Below are 21764 nucleotides of genomic sequence, written 5' to 3'. Positions count from 1 at the left end.
AATTCTGGTCAAGAGCACATACCTTGATTGCAGGCTCTTGCCCGGCCCAGGCCTTGGTCGGGGCTCGTGCAGGAGGCAACCAATCGATGTTATTTCCTCACATTGATGTTTCTGTCTTTCCCTCTCTTTCATGCTCCCTAAAAATCAATGGAAAAATATCGTCAGGTGAGGATTAACAAAAAAAAAACAATCTCTTCTGCCAGCATCAACCTATGAATCAGGAGGTCACTGTTCTATTACCAGTCCAGGCACATGCCTGAGTTGCAGTAGAAGGTGTGCAGGAGGAAGCCGATCAGTGATTCTCTCTCATCATTGATGTTTCTCTCTCTCTCTTCATCTCTGAAATCAGTAAAAATATATATTTTAAAAGGTTTTGTTGTTAATCCTCACCCAAGCGGGGGGGGGGGGGGGGGGAGACATCTAGGTGAGAGAGATACATTGATTGCTTGCCTCCTGCACTTACCTGCAACCCAGGTATGTATGTGCCCTTGACCAGGAATTGAACCCTCAACCCTTTGGTACATGGGCCGATGCTCTAACCCAGTGGTCGGCAAACTGCGGCTCGCGAGCTACATGCGGCTCTTTGGCCCCTTGAGTGTGGCTCTTCCACAAAATATCACGTGCGGGCGCGCACGTACAGTGCGATTGAAACTTCGTGGCCCATGCGCAGAAGTCGGTTTTCGGCTCTCAAGAAGAAATTTAAATCGTTGTACTGTTGATATTTGGCTTTGTTGACTAATGAGTTTGCCGGCCACTGCTCTAACTAATAAGACACACCAGCCAGAGCAAAGATTTTTTAATAGTATGACATATGTAGTACGATAGGTTAAATATAGGTTAAGTATTGGGAGAATGACTGCTGAAAATGGTTTTTCCACCTTAACCTTTCTTTCTTTATTTAAGGATTCCTAGATGAGGTTATGAAGAAGTATGGCAGTTTGGTTCCACTCAGTGAAAAAGATGTCCTTGGAAGATTAAAAGATGTCTTTAATGAAGACTTTTCTAATAGGTTTGTCAATGATGCTTAAGTTAAGCCCTTGACAATAAAATTTGGCATATATAACTTTTTCTTGATTAAAATAAAATACTTAGTAATAAATTGAGTAGAACTCATGTTTTTAATCTTCTATTTCAAAATCTTTCTGTTTCAGAAAACCATTTATCAGTAGGGAAATAACAAACTATCGGGCCAGACATCAAAAATGCAACTTCCGTGTCTTCTACAATAAGCACATGCTGGATATGGATGATCTGGCGACACTGGATGGTCAGAATTGGCTGAATGACCAGGTTAGTGTATTGTAGGTTCTCATCATGGAAAAGTTGCAGAGGATGTTGGACAACAAAATATAATTAATAAATCCTGGGTTGGCCTCACAGTTATCTTTTGGAATCAAGAATTCTTTATTCCTTATTGAAGTGACTCATTCTCTAACCCCACTGTCCGAAAGGTTTGATTACTGTTAGCAGTATCAATGTATTATTCATTCTGAGTGGGATGTTCTAAATTGTATAGGGTTAGTAAGCTGCTTTTATGTTGGCTTCTTTATAGGTCATTAATATGTATGGTGAGCTGATAATGGATGCAGTCCCAGACAAAGTAAGTGAAAGCTTACTCTTCTTTAGGAGCAAGAGTCCCTGTATATTAAAAAGAAGTAGTGTTTTTTAGAAAAACAAACACTTTGTATAATTATTTGATATTGCTTGGATTTTTTAAAAAGGATTAATTTTGACTTGATCAGATGCTAGGTTTGGGCTTATGTTCTACAAAATCACTTCTGCATAAGAAAGTCATGATGCTGGTGTTTTCCTGCTTATTTGTTTCAAAGTAGATATGATTGTTGCTATCTTTTTATTTTTAATCTTCACCACAGAGGATATTTTTCCATTGATTTTTAGGGTAAGTAGAAGAGAGAGGGAAAGACAGAGAGAAATATTGATGTGAGAGAAACACACCGATTGGTTGCCTCTTGCACGAGCCCCGACCAGGGCCCAGGCCAGGGAGGAGCCTGCAACCGAGGTACATGCACTTGATTGGAATCGAACCTAAGACCTTCAGTCCACAGGCCGATGCTCTATCCACTGAGCCAAACCAGCTAGGTCTGGTTGTTGATATCTTGAGAAGGCTTTTTCTTAGTGGAAGATGCACAAAAGGGACTATTTAAGCTTTTAAATTTAACTTAGTTTTACTATCTTTTAAAAAGTGGTAAAGTAGTATTTAGCTTCCCTTTATTTTGGATTAATCTTTGATACTCAGTTCAAATACAAACTAAATTATAAAATTCCCTTAAGAGCTTAGTTACATATTAAAACTATTCTTAAAATGTAATATATTAATTTTTTTCTGAGTACTCAAATTGCTTAGTGAGCAGCCTTTGATTTCAACAAGCAAAACTTTTCGAAGTACTTTATAAACTTTTGTAAGTCTAATAGTTTAAACAGGTAATGTAATGAATCTCAGATTCTAACACTATTTATGAATATAGACAAAATGTCATAATTTTCCACTTAAAATCACAAATATGTTATGTCATGAGGCTAATCTGTCAGATTGCATTCCAGATTCTGATACATACAAAGTTTGAGACTCACTGCTCTAGAAACAGCTACTGTAAGCTCTTTTAAAAACCTATATCTTAAGCTACATGGTTCTCAAAATAAATGTGCATCAGAATCCTCTGAATGGTTTATAAAACCAGATTGCTGAGCCTCAACCTCAGAGTTTGTGCTTCAGTAGGTCTAGGGTAGAGTCTCAGAATTGCATTTTGGCAAGTTCCCAGGTGATGCTGATAATGCTTGTGTTCTGGTGACCACATCCTGAGAACCTCAATAGGAAGAGAACAGTTTTATCATTTCAAGTGAGTCAAAGTTACTGAGGAAACACTTAAAACCACAATGGTTTACTATCTCAGGTGGGCTGATATTAATTTAGAAGCCAGAACTTTGAAGCCATGGATGCAGGACATGATACTCCATATGACTAGAATAATTCTTTCAGTGCTAGAAATGATTAAGCTATGGCCTTTTTATAGTTATGACAACATAACTATAGAATTTCCAAATTCACATTCTTCATATGAGGTTAGTTTTGTAATCCATACCCTTTAGTTCAAGGTAATTATTACCTCATTCTTTCATAGCCTCTTTCAACTTTATCACCTGATTTGGAGAAATCTGTCAGGTTGCTTATCTACTTGATTGGATTCAGGTAATCTATTTACTGTCCATTCCAGTTCTAACTATAGACCACAGCTGTAAGGTCATTCTAATGAAAATTTGGAATAAAATCTTCTGAGAACCATGCAATGTATTTTTTATATTTTGGTTATTTTAAAGAAGAAACTTCCCCTCACCTTTTTGTTTATCTTATATTCAAGGATTTTTAAATTTCCTTTTTTTTTTTTTTTTTTTTTAGTTAAACCTGGGCACAGTCTAATATAATCTGGGTGCTTGTATTTGATGTCTCTTCTAGGTTCACTTCTTCAACAGCTTTTTTCATAGACAGCTGGTAACCAAAGGATATAATGGAGTAAAGAGATGGACTAAAAAGGTATTCTCTTTATTCTAAATTTGAAATGCAGATGATAATCCACTTCGAGTGGAAGTATACAAACTTTATTACCATGTGATGTTAATTAGAAACAGACTCTTTTTTTTAATTGATTTTTTTTTACAGAGAGGAAGGGAGAGGGATAGAGAGTTAGAAACATCGATGAGAGAGAAACATCGATCAGCTGCCTCCTGCACCGCCCCCACTGGGGATGTGCCCGCAACCAAGGTACATGCCCTTGACCGGAATCGAACCTGGGACCCTTCAGTCTGCAGGCCAACGCTCTATCCACTGAGCCAAACTGGTTAGGGCTAGAAACAGACTCTTTAATGTGCAAGTTTTTTATTGTTTCTTTTAAATCTTGTTTAAAAGATAAGATGCTAGTAAAATTGAGTCTGTCCACTTGATTGGAATGTGCCATAACAAAGCACTGGACAAAAAGTTAATGGTTTGCACTACTATTAGCTTAATGTGCAACTTGGACAAGACAGTTTGGGCTATAGATTGCTTATTTGTCAAAATGATAAATCAGAGTAGTCTCTAAAATCACTTTCAATCTTTTTTAAAATATATGTATTTTTATTGATTTTAGAGAGGAAGGGAGAGGGAGAGATAGAAACATCAGTGATGAGAATCATTGATCAGTTGCCTCCTGCACACCGCCTGCTGGGCATCAAGCCCACAACCCTGGCATGTGCCCTGACTAGGAATCGAACTGGCAACCTTTTGATGCAAGGTACGACATCCAACCAACTGAGTCACACTGACCACGGCTATTTTTTGATATTTTGACAAAATTACCAGCAAGTTCAAATTTCATAGTCATAAGGCTAGAGCAACAATTTTCAACCTTTTTCATCTCATGGCACACATAAACTAATTACTAAAATTCTGTAGCACACCAAAGAATATGTTATATTTTTTGCCGATCTGATTTTAAAAATAGCTATAATTTTGATTCATTCACACCAGATGGCTATTGTTGTATTGGCTGTTGTCATTTTTTTAAATTTGACAATCTAAGGGAAAAGAAGTCATTGCCCTGACTAGTAGGTATTGCATGTTTTAAAAATTCTCGTAGCACACTAATTGAAAATAGCTAGTCTAGAGATTTTATAACTTTTACTTTTTGTTGTTGTTAATCCTCACCCAAGGATATTTTTTCCATTGATTTTTAGAGAGAGTGGGAGGGAGAGAGAGAGAGAGAGAGAGAGAACATCAATGTGAGAGAGACACATCAGTTGGTTGCCTCCTGCACATGCTCAGACCTGGCCTTGGATCAGGCCTACAACCCAGGTACTTGCCCTTGACCGGGAATTGAACCCAGACCCTTCGGTTCTCTAGCCGATGCTCTAACCACTGAGAAAACCAGCCAGGGCATATAACTTTTTACTTTTTATACTGAATGGGTTAGAGAAATTAAGAGTAAGTCTTAAGAGTAGATGGAAATAACTTTTTGCAAAGTACAAAAACACCTGATTGAACAATGCTATTAAAGGCATCATTAGTAGTGCCAACATAAATGAAATGTGGTTGAAGAGTGCAAGTCTGAGGAAATAGATATAATGAATTCAGAAATCAGATCTGGGTTCAGATCCTAGTTTAGCCACATAACTAGTTGTAAGACCTCGGGCAAATTACTTAATTTTAAAAAAATTATTGATTAATTTGAGAGAGAAAGGGAGAAACATTGATTTGTTGATTGAATTTATGCATTCATTCATTCATTCATTGATTCTTGTATTTGCCCTGACTGGGATCGAACCCGCAACCCTGGTGTATCAGGATGATGCTTTAACCAACAGAGCTACCCGGCCAGAGTAAATTATTTAATTTTTATAAGCTTCAGTTTCCTTATCTGTAAAAAAGGAATATGAATAGTATTTACCTTGTTGTGGGGATAAATGAGATAACGCATATAAACCACCAGGTACATGGTAAACACACAGATAGTCATTATGTATAATAATATAAGGGTAATATGCTAATTAGACTAGACATCATTTCAGACGTCCTTTCTGACGAAGCCAGGGCCGGAGGGAAGCTGGCCTGGGTCCCGGGTACCCGCAGGTGGCTGGAGGAGGGACGCCTGGGTCCTGGGTGCCGGAGGGAAGCTGATGCTGGCAGCCAGGGGAAGGAAGGCCTACTTTTGCACGAATTTTTTTACATTGGGCCTCTAGTCTTTAATAATAAAAGCGTAATATGCTAATTAGACCTGACAGCCGAATGACCTTCTGGATGTCATTCCGAACATCTGGACGAAGCCATGGTGGCAGGGGCCAAGGCAGAGGTGGTTAGGGGCGATCAGGCCAGGCAGGGTGGTTAGGGGTGATCAGGTAGGCAAGGCGAGCAGTTAGGGGTGATCAGGCAGGCAGGCAAGTAGTTAGGGGTGATCAGGGGGGCAGGCAATCAGGGGAGATCAGGCAGGCAGGCAAGTGGTTAGGGGCAATCAGGCAGGCAGGCGAGCAGTTAGGGCAATCAGGCAGGCAGGTAGAGTGGTTAGGGGTGATCAGGCTGGCAGGCGAGTGGTTGGGGGTGATGAGGCAGGCAGGCAGGTGAGTGGTTATGAGCCAGTGGTCCCGGATTGCAAGAGGGTACAGGCTGGGCTGAGGGACACCTTCTTCCCCCTCTCTCCTCCCAACTCCGTGTACTAATTTCACGCACCGGACCTCTAGTTGTATTATAATGGTGGAAGCACAGGAGAAAGCTAGTGTAGCTGGAATGCAGAGAACAAAGAAAAGAGTGGCATGAAGTGAATCTGATCCAGAGATGTAGGGCCTTGAGTATGTGTTTTGAAATTTACCCTAAATGTATAGGAATCTATAGAAGGGTTTTAGGTGGGACATCTTCCAGTTTGTAGTCTAGCAGCACTGATGAATATGGATGAATGTGGGAGCAAAGTTGATGTGGGTAGAACAGCAGGCCATTGCAGATTGATGGTATTTTTTTTAAATACATTTTTATTGATTTCAGAGAGGAAGAGAAAGGGAGAGAGATAGAAACATCAATGATGAGAGAGAATCATTGATTGAATGATTCTCTAGGGATTGAACCTGCAACCCAAGCATGTGCTCTTGACCAGAATCGAACCTGGGACCCTTTGATCTGCAGGCCGACGCTCTATCCACTGAGTCAAACTAGCTAGGGCTTTATGGTACTTTGGGATAGAATAGTAGCAGGAGAGATGGGAGATGTACACAAATATACATGTGATCTAGGAAGTAAAATTAACGGGATTTGGTGATGGATTGGTTTTGGGGATGGAGGAGAAGGAAATGGGGAAGATGACTTCCAAGTATGTGGCTTATACTCCTGGAATGGGCTATGGTGGTATTTACATTAGAAAAAATTGAGGACAACTAATTAATAGGGGATTGGTCAAATAAAAAAATATACATCCATTTAATAGGATGCTACTTAACCAGGAAAAGTTATATAGATAAGGAAAAATGTGGAATAGAGAAAGGTTATAAATAGCATGGAAAAATACAGATATACCCTGGAGATATTGTGGGTTCAATTCCAGACCACTGCAATAAAGTGAATATCATGATAAAGTGATTCACACTAATTTTGGGGTTTCCCCGTGCCTGTGAAAGTTATGTTCACATTATACTGTAGTCTATTAAGTGTGCAGTAGCATATGTCTAAGAAAACAGTGTACATGCCTTAATTAGAAAACACTTCATTGCTAAAAAATGCTAACCATTCAGGCCTGTTGGGAAATGGCACCAATAGACTTGCTCAATGCAAGGTTGCCACAAGCCTTCAGTTTGTAAAAAAAATGCAATATCTGCAAAGCACAGTAAAATGAAGAGGAATAAAATGAAGTATGCCTGTACACTCATGGAAAATTAAACACGAGAGAAAAGGACTAAAATCAAGTATGCAAGTCATTTCATTAAATAGAATGAATTAAATTATTCTGTCCTCTGGATCCTTTCAGACTGGATTAAGTCACTAAATTCATCTATATGTTGTATATAAGAAATAAAATAATATGAAAAAGAAAGGTAGAAAATAAAGCAACAGTTAAAGAGGTAGTAGGCAAATGCAAACCAGAAGAAGGAAGTCACAGAAAAAAACCACACACACAAAAAAAGACTAGCATTATTAATAACATTTGAGGTAGAATTTAAGGTGAAAAGTAAACTATGATAATTTCAATATATAGAAGCATAAATATTGCTAAAATAATGATAGCGGGAGACTTCTCTCATAGTTGGACAAATCTAATAGATTAAAAAAAGATCATATATAAAAATTAAAGAATACAACCAATTCATTTGGTTTAATAGATATATACTAGATCTTTATACCCCTCAAAAAGAAAATATACATTTATTCCTTTAAGAAACATTTGTAAAAATTTATTGTATACTTGGCTACAAAGTACATATATTATTTCTTGATCACAATTCAATCTAATTAAAATAAATAACAAAAGGTGGTTTAAATCTTAATAATTTGAAGATTTTATAGATGCACACGTTACTAGATATAACCCTGGGATTCAAAAAAATAAAAAAGTAACTTATATACAAACTGTCTAGAAAGGGATGGAAAGGGAAGTACATCTTACCTACTACTATGAAAAGCTATTTTGAGGAGAAAGTTAGTGGCCACAAATGCCTTTATTATTAAGGAAAAAGTGAAAAATAGAAGAATTAAGTAAAATTAAATTACAGAATGACTAAGGATTTAAATGCAACAAAAATGAAATAGTGAAAGGAAGAAGAGAATCCCTAAGAGATCTTTTAAAAAACAATGTCAGGATAGTGAAGTCTATTCTCTATACAACTTAAAACTCAGATGCTATAAACAAAATTAATTCAATTACATAAAAAGAAAAACAATTTTGCATTTAAAAATAGGAGCAATGTAAAAAGACAAATAAACTGGGACAAATATTTGTAACTCATATCACAGAACTAATTTTCTTTTTTTCTTTATTTATTGATAGAGAGGAAAGGGAAGGGAAAGAGAGATAGATTTGTTCTACTTATTTATGCATTCATTGGTTGATTCTTGTATGTGCCCTGACCAGGGATTGACCCCTCAACCTTGGCATATTGGGATGATGCTCTAACCAACTGAGCTACCTGGCCAAGGCCACAGAACTAATTTGCTTAATGTATACAGGGCTTTTTCTACAAATCAATAAGAAAAAGACCCCACAAACAGTAGAAATATGGGTGAATTATATAATTGAAAGTTTTGAAGTAAAGAAAAGCTTATTATTGGGTTCTGGATATAAGTCTTCTGTCAGATCTATGTTTTGTGATTGTTTTCTTTTAGTCTATGACTTTTTTACTTATTTTCTTAACCATGTCTTTTGATGAACAGAGATTATAAATGTTGATGAAACCTAATTTACCATACTTTTTCTTTTATAGTTCTTGCTTTGTATAACCAGTCTAAAAAAATACTTGCCTGTGATGTTTTCTTTTGATAGCTTTATAGTTTTTAGGTTTTATATTTACATCTCTGATATATCTACATTTTTGTGTAAGACATGAGGTAGAGATCAAGGTTCTTTCCACCCCCCACCTTCACCCCCATATGAATATGAAAAAGAAAGGTAGTTGTTCCAATGTCATTTGCTGAAAAGACTTCTCTTTCCCAGTTTAATTGCTTTGGCAACTTTGTAGAAAATCAATTGATTATATATGTGTGGTCTATTTCTGGACTTTATGTTCTCTTACATTGATCTCTTTATTTGTTCTTATGTGGGGTATTCCTCAGCCCAGCCTACGTCCTCTCCAATCTGGGACCCCTCAAAGGATGTCCTACTGCCGGTTTATAGGGATCGGGCCTAAACCGGCAGTCAGACATCCCTCTCACAATCCGGGACTGCTGGCTCCAGCCGCTTACCTGCCTGCCTGCCTTCCTGATTGCCCCTAACCACTCTGCTTGCCAGCCTGCTCACTCCCAACTGCCCCCTGCCGCCGGCCTGCTCGCCCCCAAATGCCCCCCCTGCCAGCCTGATCCCCCCCAACTGCCTCCCGTGCCAGCCTGCTCACTCCTAACTGCCCCCCCAGCTGCCCTGCTCACTCCAAACTGCCCGCCCTCCCCCCCCCCCCCGCTGTCCTGATCACACCTCCAACTGACCCCCACTGACGGCCTACTCACCCCCAACTGGCCCCCCTGGTCTGCTTACCCCCAACGGCCTCTGCCGTCCCATCCTGGCCTGATCCTCCCCCTCCCCCCTGGCGACCCAAGGTCCCAGCCCCTCCTTTTTTTCTTTTTCTTGTTTTTTTTCAGCGCCTCCTTGAGCGGAGGCCAGGGCCAGCTGGAAGCAAGTATCTAAGATTTATTTATCTTCTATAATTGAAACTTTATTGCCTTGAGCAGAGGCCAGGGCTGGCGGGAAGCTTGGCTTCCTCCATTGCCGGGGGAAACCCAAGCCTCCGGCTGGCTCCAGCTCCGTGGCTGCCACCATTTTTGTTGGGATTTATTTATCTTCTATAATTGAAACTTTGTAGCCTTGAGCGGAGGCCAGGGCCGGCCAGGGCAGGCGGGAAGCTTGGCTTCCTCCATTTCTGGTGCAACCCAAGCCTTCTGCTTGCTCCAGCTCTGTGGCTGGCCGCCATCTTGGTTGGGTTAATTTGCATACTTGCTCCTGATTGGCTTGTGGGCGTGGCTTGTGGGCATAGCAGATTGATGGGTAATTTGCATGTTTCTCTTTTATTAGTATAGATCATACTAACATGATCACTGTATGTTAAAAGTATGTCTTGAAATCAGTTTAAGTTGGCCAGCTTTATCCTTCTTTTTCCAGATTGTTTTGGCAATTCAGGTTCTTTGCATTTTCATATAAATATTAGAATCAGTTTGTCAACCTCTGTTTTTGGTGTGTGTTTTTTTAATTTGCTGAGTTGTTATTGGTATTGTATTTAATTTGTATGTTCATTTGTGGAGAATGGCTACCTTGACAATATCAAATCTTCCAATCCATGAACTGGCATATTTTTCATTTGTTTGCGACTTTAATTTTTCTCAGCAATATTTTGTAATTATTATTTTTTTTATTTAATTCTCTCCTGAGGATATGTATATATGTTTTGAGGATATATTTTTATTGATGAGAGAGAGAGAGAGCGAGAGACATACCTAAGAGAGAGAAACATCGATTCGTTGCCTCCCATATGCGAGGGGATCGAACCAGCAACCTGGTTATGTGCCCTGGACCTTTTGGTGTATAGGATGATGCTCCAACCAACTGAGCCAAACTGCTATAAACAGAATTTAAAAATTTTTATCTTTCAATTGTGTGCTGTTAGTATGCAGAAAAACAGTTGATTTCTATATGTTGAGCTTATATGCAGTGACCTTGCCAAATTCACTCACTGGTTCTAGGAAGTGTTTTTGTGGATTCTGTTGGATGTTCATAGGAAGTAATGTTTGTAAGTAGTGACTTTTCTTTCTTCCTTTCCAAACTGTATGTCATTTTTTTCTTGCCTTATTGCGAGGACTTCTAGGACACTGTTGAATCGAAGTAATGAAAGAGGACATCTTTGCCTTGTTCTCAATCTTAGGAGGAAAGCATTGAGTCATCTACTAATAGTTATGATGTCAGCTGTAGGTATTTTTGTAGGTGCTCTTTATTAAGATAAGGAAGTTTTCTTCAATTCTTAGTTTGCTGACAGTTTTTAATCATAAAATGGATGTGGAGTTTTATCAAATGGTTTTCCTGTATCTGAAGAGAGAATTTTATGGTGTCTTGTCTTTATTTTTTTTAAATACACACATATATACCTCTTTAATGTGGTTCATATATATTTAGACTCTTTTCTATGTACATGGATGCATCTATTTTTTAAATGGGACTCAGACTGAAGGAGCAGCACTTAATCTTAAGACATTCCAATCTCAGGGCCACATGATAGTTCTTGAAGCTTCAGCTTGGTCGTGACATAACTTCAGTTCTGTTTACAGTACATTGATTAAAGCAAATCACAAAACAGGAATACATTTCTCCCCCTGGGAGGGTCGCTTGAAGCTACATGGCAATAGGCAGTTCTGTATAATTCTTTTATAGGGAGGACTACAAATAATTGGGATCAATACAATCTAGGGAGACAAAAATATACACATGAAATAAACTCAGTGTTTTATTATTTTTTTAAATATATTTTTGGGATCAATACAATCTGCCACACACATTTTAAAAAATATGTAGTTGGCATACAATGTATTTGTTTCAGGTGTACAGCATAGTGATTCAATATTTATATACCTTATGAAGTGATCACCATGATAAATCTAGTAAACATCTGTTGCTTTACTTAGTTATTATGGTATTATTGACTCTATTCTCTGTGCTGTACATTATACACCTGTGGCTTATTTTATAACTGGTAATTTGTACTTCTTAATCCCCTTCACCTTTTTTGCTCATCCCTCTACCCCCATCCCATCCTCCCGCCCTCCTCTGGAAACCATCAGTTTATTCTCTGTATCTGTGAGTTTGTTTAGTTTTTGTTTCTTCATTTGTTTTATTTTTTAAAGTCCCCATATAAGTATAATCACACAGTATTTTTCATTTTCTGTCCAGCTTATTTCATTTAGCATACCCTCTAGATTCAAATATGTTATCATAAATGGTAAGATTTCTTTATCTTTATCTTTTTCTTTTTTGTGGCTGAATAACATTCCATTGTGTGTATATGTGTGTGTGTGTTTCACATCATCTTTATTGATGGACACCTAGGTTACTTCCATATTTTGCCTATTATAAGTAATGCAGCAGTGAACATAGATGTCTTTTTGAATTAGTGTTTTCAGTTTCTTTAGATCAATTGCCATAAGTGGAATTGTTGGGTCACATGGTTGTTCCATTTTTAAATGTTTGCGGAATTTCTATACTATTTTCTATAGTGGCTGTACCAGATTTCAATCCCTCTAACAGTGCACTAGGGTTCCCTTTTATCTACATCCTCATCAACATTTAGTCTTTTCTTTTTTACTTTATTAAAATACAGAGTTTAGCCCTTGCTGGTTTGGCTTAGGGATAGAGCATCAGCCTACAGACTGAAGATACACGGTTCAATTCTGGTCAAGAGCACATGCCTGGGTTGCTGGCTTGATCCCCAGTAGGGAGTGTGCAGGAGGCAGCCGATCAATGATTCTCTCTCATCATTGATGTTTCTATCTCTCTCCCTCTCCCTTCCTCTCTGAAATCAATAAGAATATATTTTAAAAAAAATAAAATACTGAGTTTATTTCATGTGTACATTTTTGTCTCCCCACCATTTCCATTTGTCTGACCTTCACTGCTACTATGTCCTATTGTAACACTTCATACATAGTTAAAACCACGCAAAGGGTGGAGTTTCTCTTTAAAACGAATCAGGCAGTTTGGACAATACATTCTTGGCAATGGAACCTGCACAGGAAAGTTCTCACTCTGCATTATGAAAAGGACAGCCAGATATCAACTGTTACAGAAATGAAATAAGATGGAAAAGTTTAACAAACTGTTTAAACTATTCTCTTAAAGAAACTTCCTCCACTGCCAGAGACCTTGACTAGACTCCTGGTTAGTCATCTGGAAGCAATTCACATCCCTGATGCACTTGGCTTCCACTTTGGGAAGAAAACCACCTTTTTCTATTTGCTCGTACTTTTACTTTAATATCATCTACAGAACTCAGTCTTTTTAATGTTTTAGGATTTTTTTCCTATTTTTTGAAGGATTCTTGACCTTTTGATCTTGGTGTTGATGGTTTTAAGTCTTTTTCATTATCGTTTGATTTTTGGCTGGAGTATCTCATATAGATTTCTTTACTGGAGTTTTTTCTTCAGCTTCCTCATCCTCAAAATCATCATCCTCCTCTTAGTCATCCTCATCATCTTCAGCAGCAGCAACTTTTACCTTTTTTCTGTGGAACTTTGCTACCACTTCCAGGGGCAGAACGCTTAGCAGACACACTTAGGAGTTTTATTTCCTCCTCTCATCTTCTGACTCTGTGTCTTCCTCCACAGCTACTAAGTGCTCTCCACTAATATGCATAGGCCCTGAACCACACTTCAACCATAAAACAACAGGTGGCATTATTTCAAAGCCACAGACATTTTCAAAGTTGCCAGTGTTACTTTAATTGGACTGCCTTCATAATTCATTCTCTGCTTCAACAATGTGCAATTCATCCTTTGCACCAGCCCCTAAACTGACTGTTCTTAAAGATAAAGTTACTCATTTTTATCATTCTCCATCTTGAAATGATAATCTTTGTTGGTGTTTTTTAAATTTTATTTTAAAAATTGACTTTTGAGAGAGAGGAAGGGAGAGGGGAGAGAGAGAGAGAAAAACATCAATGTGAGAGAGAAACATCGATGAGTTGCCTCCCATATGCACCCCAACCAGAGATTGTACCCACAACCTGAGTATGTGCCCTACCAGGAATGAACTGGCAACAGTTCAGTGCACAAGACAACACTCAACCAACTGAGCCACACCAGCCAGGGCTCTTTGTCGGTCTTTAGTTAAAAACTGAAAAGAGCCAAAACCGGTTTGGCTCAGTGGATAGAGCGTCAGCCTGCGGACTGAAAGGTCCCGGGTTCGATTCCGGTCAAGGGCATGTACCTTGGTTGCGGGCACATCCCCGGTGGGGGTTGTGTAAGAGGCAGCTGATCGATGTTTCTCTCTCATCGATGTTTCTAACTCTCTATCCCTCTCCCTTCCTCTCTGTAAAAAATCAATAAAATATATTTAAAAAAAAAAAACTGAAAAGATAGTCCTGGGGCTTCAGGGGGCTTATGGCCATGTCCATTGAATCCTCCATGGGGTGGTGGCACGCAATTAGGTGGGAGAAAAGGCGGATGGACGGATAGAAACAACTACTTTCCTGCAGAATGAATGTGCAGGACAGAATCGCACCAGGGAAAAGCAACACACACTCTGTTGTCTTTTTGATAATAGTCATTCTAACAGGTATGAGGTGTTATTTCATGATTTTGATTTAGGTTTCCCTGTAGAGTGATGTGGAGCATCTTTCCATGTGTCTGTTGGCCATCTGTATATCATCTTTGGAGAACTGTCCATTCAGGTCCTCTGCCTATTTTAAATTGGATTATTTGTGTGTTTTGTGTCAAATTGTATGAGTTTTTTAAAATATATTTTGGATATTAATCCCTTATTAGACATATCATTTGAAAATTATCTTCTCCCATTCAGTAGGTTGCCTTTTGGTTTTGTTGGTTTCTTTTGCTCTATCAAACCTTTTTAGTTTAATGTAGTCCCATTTGTTTATTTTTGCTGCTATTGTTTGCCTAAGGAGACATATCCAAAAAAATATTGCTAAGATTATATCCAAAAAAATATTGCTAAGACTGATGTCAAAGAGTTTATTGCTTATGCTTTTTTCTAGGAGTTTTATAGTTTTAGGTCTTACATGTAAGTCTTTAATCTATTTTGAGTTTATTTTTACATATATAGTGTAAAAAAGTGGCCTGGTTTTCAATTTTTGCAAGTATCTATTCAGTTCTCTAACATCATTTATTGAAGAGACTGTCATTTCCCCATAGTATATTCTCCTTTGTCATAGATTAATTGGCCATATATGTATGAATTTATTTCTGGGCTCTCTGTTATATTCCATTGACCTATGTATCTGTTTTTGTGCCAGTACATACTATTTTGATTATTGTAACTTTGTGGTATAGTTGAAATCAAGGAGCATGATACCTCTAATTTTGTTTTTCTTCCTCAAGATTTCTTTGGCTATTCAAGGTCTTTGTGATATAAAATTTAATATTATTTGTTCTAGTTCTATGAAAAATGCATTGGTATTTTAAAAATATATTGATATCAGAGAGGAAGGGAAAGAGAGAGAAATAGAACCATCAGTGATGAGAGAGATTCATTGATCAGCTGCCTCCTGCATGCCCCCACTAGGGATTGAGCCCACAACCCAGGCATATGCCCTGACTGGGAATTGAACCCTGACCTCCTGATTCATAGGTCGATGGTCAACCACTGAGCCACACCAGCCAGGCAATTTATTTATTTTTAAAGAACCAGTTCTTAGTTTCATTAATCTTTCTACTGTTTTTTAAGTCTCTATTTTATTTATTTCCACTCTGGTCTTTATTATTTCCTTTCTCCCACTTTGTCTTAGTTTGCTCTTATTTTTCTAGATCCTTCAGATGTAAGGTTAGATTGTTTGAGATTTTTCTTGTTTCTTGAGGTAGGCCTATATAAGTATAAACTTTCTTCTTAGAACTGCCTTTGCTATATTCCATAGATTTTGGAATGTGTGTTTCCATTTTCATTTGTCTCAAGATATATTTTTAATTCCTCTTTAATTTCTTTTTTTACTCATTGGTGGTTTAATGGCATTTAAAAAATATTTTTTATTGATTTCAGAGAGGAAAGGAGAGGGAGAGGGAGATAGAAACATCAATGATGAGAGAGAATCATTGATCAACTGCCTCCTGCATGTCCCCTACTGGGGACCAGCCCACAACCCGGGCATGTGCTCCCACTGGGAATTGAACTGTGACCCCTGGTTCATAGGTTGACACTCAACCACTGAGCCACACCAGCCAGGCTAATAGCATGTTTTTTAGCCTCCAGGTGTTTATGTGTTTTTTCCAGTTTTTGTCTTATAATTGTTTTCTAGATCCATAGCATTATGATAGAAAACAGTGCTTGATATGATTTCAGTCTTAAATTTATTGAGACTTTTTGTGGACTAACATGTGATCTATCCTGGAGAGTGTTCCCTGTGCACTTGAAAAGAATGTGTATTCTGTTGTTTTTATATGTAATGTTTTGTATATATTTATTAATTCATATGGTATAATGTGACATTTAAGGCCAGAGTTTCCTTGTTAGTTCTTTTTCTTTTTTAAATTATGGTTGTGTGTTGTTGTTTTTTTAGATAGAGAGGAAGGGAGAGGGCAAGAGAGAGAAACATCAATGAGAAAGAAACATGGATTGGCTGCCTCCTGCACACAACCTACTGGGGATCAAGCCCACAATCCGGGCATGTGCCCTGTCCAAGAATCAAACCAGTGACCTCTTGATACATAGGACGGTGCTCAATCCATTGAGCCACACCGGCCAGGCTCCTTATTCTTTCTGTTCATTGTTGTAAGTGAGGTGTTAAAGTCCCTACCATTGTTATTATATTACTGTCAATCTCTCCCTTTATTCCAGTTAATATTTGCTTTATGTATTAGGTGTGCCTATTTGGGGTGCATTGATGTTTACAAGTGCCATATCATCTTGTTGGATTGATCCCTTTATCATTACATAATGCCCTTCTTTGTTTAAAGTTAATTTTGTCTAATATTAGTATTGCTACTCTAGCTTTCTATTCATTTTCATTTTCATGAAATATTTTTTTCAGTCCCTTCATGATGTGTGTCTTTAGTTCTGAAGTGGGTGTTTTGTAGGCAGCATAGATATGGTTCTTACTTCACTCTTTTTTTTTTTTTAATCCTTAGCAGAGGATATATTTTTAGTGATTTTAGAGAGAGAGGAAAGGAGAAAGAGAGAGAGAAACATCCATGTGAGAGAGAAACATCGATTGGTTGCCTCCCGTACACACACTGATGGAGGATTTAACCCGCAACCTAGGTATTTGCCCTGACCTGGAATCGAACCTGCATTCTTTTGGTAAATGGGATGATGCTCCAACCAACTGAGCTACCCGGCCAGGGCCATCACTCTTAATTATATGTAAAACTGTGTGTGTGTGTGTGTGTGTGTGTGTGTGTGTGAAAATTAATATATTAGAAAAAAGAAGAAAAAGATCTGGAAAGATACACACTGAAGTTTTATTTTTTTATCTGTAATTTTCTAATTTTTATTTTTTAAATTTATTTGAGAGCGAGGAAGGAAGAGGGAGGGGGAGGGGGAGAAGGAGAGAGAGAGAGAGAAGAGAGAGAGAGAGAGAGAGAGAGAGAGAGAGAGAGAGAGAGAGAGAGAGAGAGAGAGAGAGAGATTGAGAGAGATTGGTTTGCCTCCCACATGCGCCTCCACTAGGAATGGAACCGGCAACCTGGATATGTGCCCTGACTGGGAATGAAACCCACAATTCTTCAGTGTACGGGAATGACGGGAACGACACTGCAACCGAGCCACCAGGGCTAATTCTTATGTTAAAAATTGTTTCTATAATTTAAGAAGTTTGGTGTTTTTCCCCTTTTATTTTTTTATTGAGGGAAAATTGGTATATAACATTATGTAAGTTTCAGGTGTACAATATAATTTGATATCTATATATACACTAAAAAATGATTGCCATCAAAAACGTAGTTACTATCCATCACCACACAATTGACCTCTTCACTCATATTGCCCACCCCGAACCCTCTTCCAGTCTAGTAATCACCAATTTGTTCTCTATTTCTGAGGTTGGGTTTTTGTTTGGGGTTTTCTTTTAGATTCCACATATAAGTGAAATCATGTGATATTTGTCTTTCTTCATCTGACTTATTTCACTTGGCATAATACCCTCTAACTCCATTCAGGTTGTTGCAAAGGGCAAGATTTTGTTCTTTCCTGTGGCTGAATAATATTCCAGTCTATTTATACACCACATCTTCTTTATACGTTCATCCATTTATGGACATTAGGTTGCTTCCATATCTTGGCTATTGTAAATAATGTCGCAATATACGGGGATGAATACCCAGAAGTGGAACAGCTAGATCATATGGTAGTTCCCTTCATAATATTTTGAGGGATCACCATACTGTTTTCCAAAAATCTTACTACTTTTTAATCATGAAAAGCTTATAAAGCGTTTCTGGTTAGCTTCTCTCCAGCCATGTATTATAGATGCCGTGAACCTTGGTGGTCCAGCTTTTGGAGCTTCTAAGTTGTATGATTCAGTGTTTGGGAGGATCAGGTTGGTCCAGAGAATTTCTGGAGGGTCTTAATGCCTGGCCCTTTCTTCTCTGTTGGTTGTGGTTACCCAACACAGGGTATTTGGGGATGCTTTGGGAACCTCAGACAGCATGCCATACCACTCCTGGCTAGGATGGAATGAATATGTTCTCCAGTCTGCAAACAACTGACCTTTAAAAGGCCACCTGGGGAACACTGCAGGGCCACTCTCATTCACCTGTTTCCCAGATTCATATGCTGAAATGTTTCCATTATCTCACAGTTTCCATGCTCAGGAATCCAGGCGTGGCTTAACTGCATCCTCTGCTCAGGGTCTCAATAGGCTCCATTCTCATCTTCCAAGCTCATTCAGGTTGTTGGCAGAATTCAGTTCCTTGTCATGGCAGGACTGGAGCCCTCAGCTTCCAGAGGCTACCTCTCTCTGTAGGAAGCTTCAGCATGGCTGTATATTCCTCCCCCAAAAAGTTTCTTTTTGAGAAGAATAGAAACTTGGTGTAATTGAATACTATATTTTAAATGATTCCTTGTTTTAGAAACTCAAAATTTTTGAGCTGGAAAGAACCAGTTATCAGTCCTTTCTAATATTTCCTTCTATCTACCTCCCAGGTTTGTGGATGCAAAAACTGAAAAGCAGAAGTGCTAAGTGCTTTGCTCTTATAAGGTCATGTAGACTAGCAGAAAATTCATCTAGAGCAGGACATTATCTGAATATCAGAAAGCAAGGAAGGCTTGAGATCATTGCTAAGAACCTGGTTGTCGGGGGAGGAGAGGGGGGTAAATGGTGATGTAAGGAGACTTGACTTGGGATAGGGAACACACAGTACAGTGTACAGATGATGTGTTGTGGAATTGTGCACCTGAAACCTGTATAATTTTGTTAACCAGTGTCACCCTAATAAATTAAAAAATAAAAAGAATCTGATGTAGTTTAAAATAGCCTTGTAATAGTTTTAACCCAAGGAATATCTAAAATAATCCTTAAAAATACCTGAAAAAAGGAATCTATTAACTCTCTTACAAATGTTTATTAAACACCAACTACTTATCACCCACACTAGGATTTTGAGTGGAATAGCAAATATCCCTACATTGCAAAGGACATATCGGGATATAAAAGATGAATTAGAATGTATAAGATATTTGAAGTATTATCAGGGATATTTTTCTCAATTTTGACACCTGGGAGACCTGAGGTAGTAATAATGGTAATAGCTAAGATTTATTAGCTACATATAATGTGTTAAGCATTTTATATTTATTATAACTCTCAAGAACTTTATAAGGTAGGTACTATTGTTATCTGTATTTTATATTAAAGAAATCAAAGCACAAAGAAGCTATGAAAATTGCCAGTTATCTAGCCTGTAAGCAGAAGAGCCACAATTTGAACTTGACCAGACTTACTTCAGAGCCCACAATCTTAACTCTACTGTACCGAGTCTGTAGAAAGATAAAAACCGTATAGCCATATTTTCTAATACCATGACTCCTTCCTAAATAAGAACTGAGTCGAGGTTAAATATGAACACAAGAAGCATAAAAATAAGGGGCCAGATCGTATCTGGCAGTTGATAAGCACAGCTTTAGCAGGTTAAATGGAAAATGGTGCTTTCTATATTATCAGTTTTCTTACTGTGTATTATAGCTTAATAGTTACAATATGTGCTTCAGACTAAGACCTGGGTTCAAATTCTGGCTTCACCACTTCCTAGTTTTATGACTTTGGGCAAGTCAGAGGTCAGGAAATTGAAGCAGCTGTTTATTATTGATTTGGATAGCCTGTGGTGATGGCATTTCTTTTTCTTTTCTTGATTAGGTGGATTTATTTAAAAAGAGTCTTCTGTTGATTCCTATTCACCTGGAAGTTCACTGGTCTCTCATTACTGTGACACTTTCTAACCGAATTATTTCATTTTATGATTCGCAAGGCATTCATTTTAAGTTTTGTGTAGAGGTAAGTTAATATAATGCCCATTTCCCCCCCTTTATCTTGTGATTGACCAAATATTATCTTAGCACTAGAAACAATACCACAGAGGATCAAGTTCTCTCATAAAACCCCTCTGAAATGTTGGCAGAGAAAAGGATTGCCAGAGGACTCTCCAAGTGAGGACAGGTGGCTGTCTATATTCTGGATCCCTCTCTCAGATTCATTTGGATTTTATCACATTTCATTATGCCTTTCCCTTAACACTTTATTTTGAATGTGGATAGAAATCCTTCTCTTTAGAGCTGAAATTTGCCTGTATCTTCAAAATAACTTCTTTAGAATGAATTATAACCAAGAGAATCAACTGGCAAATATGAGAGTTCAACAAGATGGTGGGATACAAAGCAAGAAAATTCAGCAGGTTTCTTAGTTTTTCTGCACTAGCAAGAACCAGTTAGAAAATGTCTCTGAAAACAGAAAGGTTCCATTTTCAAAAGCAACAAAGACATAAATTACCCAGGAATATACCCTAGCAAAAAAATGTAGACATTTTTAAAGATGAAAAAAGTATTTAAAGGAAATCTGAATAGATGGAAAGATAGACACACTCAATATTGGAAAGAGATCAGTTCTCCCCAAACTAATATATACCAATTTCTGTCCTAATTAGTTTCCCATCAGGATTTTGAAATAAAACTAATCAACTTGTCATGGAATTCATATTTCAGAATTCACGTGCATGAACAGCTAAAATAGTTTTGAAGTAGAATAGTGAAGGAAGGATTACTTGGTCTACTACATGTCAAACTACATCATAAATTTTTTTCTTTAAATTAAAATTTAAAAATATTGATTTTGGAGAGAGAGAAAAACATGGATTTGTTGTTCCACCCATCTGTGCATTCATTGGTTGATTCTTGTATGTACCCTGACTGGGGATCAAACCTGCAACCTTGGCATATCAGGATGATGCTCTAACCAACTGAGCTACCCGGCCAGAGCTATATCATAAAGTTTTAATAATGAAAACTATGTTTATATTTATTTAGGAATAGATGAGTAAACTGGTGGTACAGCATAAAGAATCTAGAAACAACTGATGCATATGTGGGAACTTAGTGTATGATAAAGTTGGGAAAGGACAGGCTATTCAGTATATGCCATTGGGGAAATTAGCTATCTTTTTGGAAAAGTAAAATATAGATCTTTACTTCATACTATTTAGAAAAACAATTTTCAGATGGAATAATGACCTAAACATAAAACTGTAAAAGTTAGAATAAAATACAGAAAATGTTATGTTCTTAGAGTAGGAAGGCATTCTTACGCAGAACCAAAAGAGCAAAAGATATAAAGGAACAGTAGACTTGAAGAAAGTGTTTGTGACATATAATAGTCACTGTCCAGAATATATAAAGTAC

The 21764-nt window shown here is 37.8% G+C and overlaps 1 protein-coding gene and 1 pseudogene across 2 annotated transcripts in view; one reads left to right on the top strand and one right to left on the bottom strand.

Moving 5' to 3' along the window:
- Positions 1-21764, top strand: part of SENP5 (SUMO specific peptidase 5) — a 54025-nt gene that overhangs the window by 27293 nt on the left and 4968 nt on the right. The window contains exons 3-7 of one of the 2 annotated variants that reach the window (XM_028137661.2): positions 904-1009; positions 1152-1290; positions 1553-1600; positions 3473-3550; positions 20230-20367. In XM_028137661.2, the coding sequence (XP_027993462.2) occupies positions 904-1009; positions 1152-1290; positions 1553-1600; positions 3473-3550; positions 20230-20367 (509 nt within the window). Of the gene's footprint in view, positions 1-903; positions 1010-1151; positions 1291-1552; positions 1601-3472; positions 3551-12534; positions 12714-20229; positions 20368-21764 lie in introns of those variants that run through there. The other variant, XM_054713861.1, reaches the window with a different exon arrangement.
- On the bottom strand, positions 12979-14337 carry LOC129148574 (nucleophosmin-like; annotated as a pseudogene).

This window comes from Eptesicus fuscus, chromosome 3, assembly GCF_027574615.1.
Source record: "Eptesicus fuscus isolate TK198812 chromosome 3, DD_ASM_mEF_20220401, whole genome shotgun sequence".
Taxonomy (NCBI): domain Eukaryota; kingdom Metazoa; phylum Chordata; class Mammalia; order Chiroptera; family Vespertilionidae; genus Eptesicus; species Eptesicus fuscus.
Note: the sequence above shows the minus strand (reverse complement) of the source record. Positions and strands in the feature narration are given on the sequence as shown.